At 43.2% G+C, this 2,903-nt stretch overlaps 1 protein-coding gene across 1 annotated transcript in view; it reads left to right on the plus strand.

The window, feature by feature from the left end:
• Positions 1–1,604: 1,604 nt before the first annotated feature.
• The window catches only part of CUNH10orf53 (chromosome unknown C10orf53 homolog), a 7,064-nt gene continuing 5,765 nt past the window's right edge, over positions 1,605–2,903 (plus strand). Inside the window, exon 1 of the mRNA XM_025210968.1 lies at positions 1,605–1,724. Within this exon, the coding sequence (XP_025066753.1) occupies positions 1,605–1,724 (120 nt within the window). The remainder of the gene's footprint in view (positions 1,725–2,903) is intronic.

The raw sequence follows: 2,903 nt of genomic DNA on the forward strand, positions 1-2,903 counted from the left end.
CCCCATACCCCAGCTCTCCAACCCCTGCCCCCCACAGACTTTCTATCAATTTGGCTTGACAGCAGCCATACTGATCCCACTCTGTTTGCTTTTCTTCCCACCTTCCTTCTAAGTTTCATTATCCTTCTTTCTGACTGAAAGATACAGCTGTGTCTGGAAAAGTTCGATCCTGAATGTTAGGACCTAATCCAGCTCCCATAGGAGTCAATTGCACAGCACAGGTGTAATTAGGCAGCAGGGTCATTTTCCAGGTTTTGCTTAGTTCAGAGGTTGGCAGTGGTAAGTGTATAGACATTCTTGGGCTTTTTTGCAAAAGAAAAATGGCTCTTCTGCAAGTTACACTGGTTATCAGTGAAGAAGATCTCTCTCTTGGGCTGCACATGCAGCAATTCAAAACCTGGCAGGCAGCTATTGATAGCCTGCCCCCTTACCAGGCAGGGCAGAGGGCAGGCTGTCAGGTAATAGGCTCCTCTAAGGGCAAAGATGGCTCAGGAAGAAGCTCTCTAATGTCCCTTGGCTGGAGAGCTCACCTGTGTACTCGACCAGTAGAAATGAACCTCCACATGCAGCCAATAGCTTGATATTCAGACCAGATAAAAATTCCCACATAATAGTCCTTTACTTCAAGTCACAGACAGAATAAAATAAATAGCAAAAGAGTTCATCACTTGCCTACTGATGCAAGGTAACAGATGTTTTTCAATTTTTTCTTACTGTAAATTGACAAATTGCAAAATATGTAGTCAGGATTCTTTCAGTTGACAGAAATCAGAACTACCAATCCTTGCTGATTAAAGATCATTATTGTAGGTGTAAATGTTTTTACTGACGATTTGTTTTTAACATCACAAGATTGTAATGTGCCATTTTGACATGCTGAATGAACTTGGTCCTTGTGTGGCAGGGTACTTACCCTTATCTACACACATGCTTAGTTACTGAAGTGCTGAGTACCTTGCGATGCACAAGAAATGCAGAAACCCAGATGTGGTTGAATTTGAGATTATACTCAATATAAACAAGAGGAATAAAATCAGAGCAAATATAACACAATATTTCAATTATCAGTTCCAAAATATATTTTCTGTCCAGCCTCTCAGTTAACAGAATCATGTATCTCCATGTTAAATTATGCTTTGTTGCGATGCAATATTTTAAGGATATCAGGAAATAGTAGTTTCTGATGCTTAAAAAAATTGTTAGAGACTCATAGAATAACGTCTTGTTCCGCAGCTTTGAAATATATAATCTCAGCATATGCGTATATCCGAAGTGAACATAAATCTATTAAATATCATTTACCTACAAAGCTCTGGAATTGATTGCTTGCATTTTGAGAATTGTCATTGGCAAAATTAATAGAATTACATGAATATAGTAAGAAGCAAGGATTTACTGCAAATATATTGAAATCCATGTATTCACTGGAAGATGTAAAGTTTAACACAGTATGGACATATAAAACACACACATACAAACAGTCATAAGGAGCTGTTTTATTTTACACACACACACACACACACACACACAGAGCTGAGCCCAAAAGCTTGTAGGAAGGCATGTCTTATTTAAATGAAAAATACTCATGAATCTCAGTATCCAAAATGGACAGAACTGAAAAGAAGTCTTATTTCAGCATGGTGATGCATACTGATGATATATATGGCTGGCCTTTGACAGCACTGACAGAAAAAGTACAAGAAGACACAACTGAATCCATTATGGTGTGTTATTAGAATATAAAGTGAATATTTTAGTGATACGTTTATTTTTCTAAAACAATAGAGATTTATGGCAAATGAAAATGTATATATCTTGTGTCCTAATTCTGCTTTAGTTGTAGTTTATGCTGTAAGGAAACAGAACTGAATCTCTCTAGGCTGGTACATAATTGAACTGTGCACGGGCATTATAATGCTAGAATATTTCGAGAGAAATCCATGACCAATAAAAAGCATTCCCAAGAAAAGACCTGCTTGTGCTTGCTTCAATCGCAGACACACTGTTTCAGTCTCTTCAGATATAAGCAAAAGTGGTCTGAACCTGGATGCTGCCAAGGGGGCACGGGCAGCATGGCCCAACATCACACACGACACAATGCGCATTTTGCTCCAGAGAGAGAAACTACAAGTGTTAGGTCCCTGCTACGTTACATATATTACACAATTCACTGGGGACTCATGCAATAAGTGTAAACCAGGCACATGTGCAAAGTTATCCTCTTAGGATAAAAATGGCGCTCCTGCTAGGAAGAGATGTTAACAAGGTTCTTTGGGTAGACGCGATCGCTTTTATTAGACCAACTAAACAGTTGCAAAAACTGTTCTTTGCAAGTTGTGGGGCACAAACACCCTTCTTCAGGCAGAGGGAGAGTCTGCTGGGGTGTGTGAGCTCTCTTGGGTGGAACAGAAGCCAATAAGGGGGAGGGGGAAATAAATACATTTTCCAACTATTTAGTTGGACTAATAAGAGATCACATCTACCCAAAGAACCTTGTCTTCCTGTGTCCTTAGACCAACACGGCTACAACCAGCGCCCTGAAGTGTAACACCGCTCTAGCCGGTCCCCGCCGCTTCCATCCGAGCGCGCACCGGGGCCCCTGCGCCGCCGCCCGCTCCGGTCCACTGAGGAGCGGGGCAGGGGCGGGAGCGGGCCTCGGGCCGGCGCTGGCTGCTGAGAATCCAGTTTAAAAAACCAAAACAAAACCTACAACAAACCAGGCAAAAAAAAATCTAGTCCAAAAAGCCCAACGCCGCTGGCCCTGCGGCCGGGCTCGGCCCACGCAGGGAACGGCTCCTCCTCCGCACCGGGCACCGCCCCAAGGCCAGGCCAGAGTAGAGGCTCCGCTCCGCCCTCCTGCCCTCAGTGCTGGGGCTCCTCCCCCGGCCCGTTCCGGCCCGGCC

The sequence above is a fragment of the Alligator sinensis genome, unplaced genomic scaffold, assembly GCF_000455745.1.
Source record: "Alligator sinensis unplaced genomic scaffold, ASM45574v1 scaffold374_1, whole genome shotgun sequence".
NCBI lineage: Eukaryota > Metazoa > Chordata > Crocodylia > Alligatoridae > Alligator > Alligator sinensis.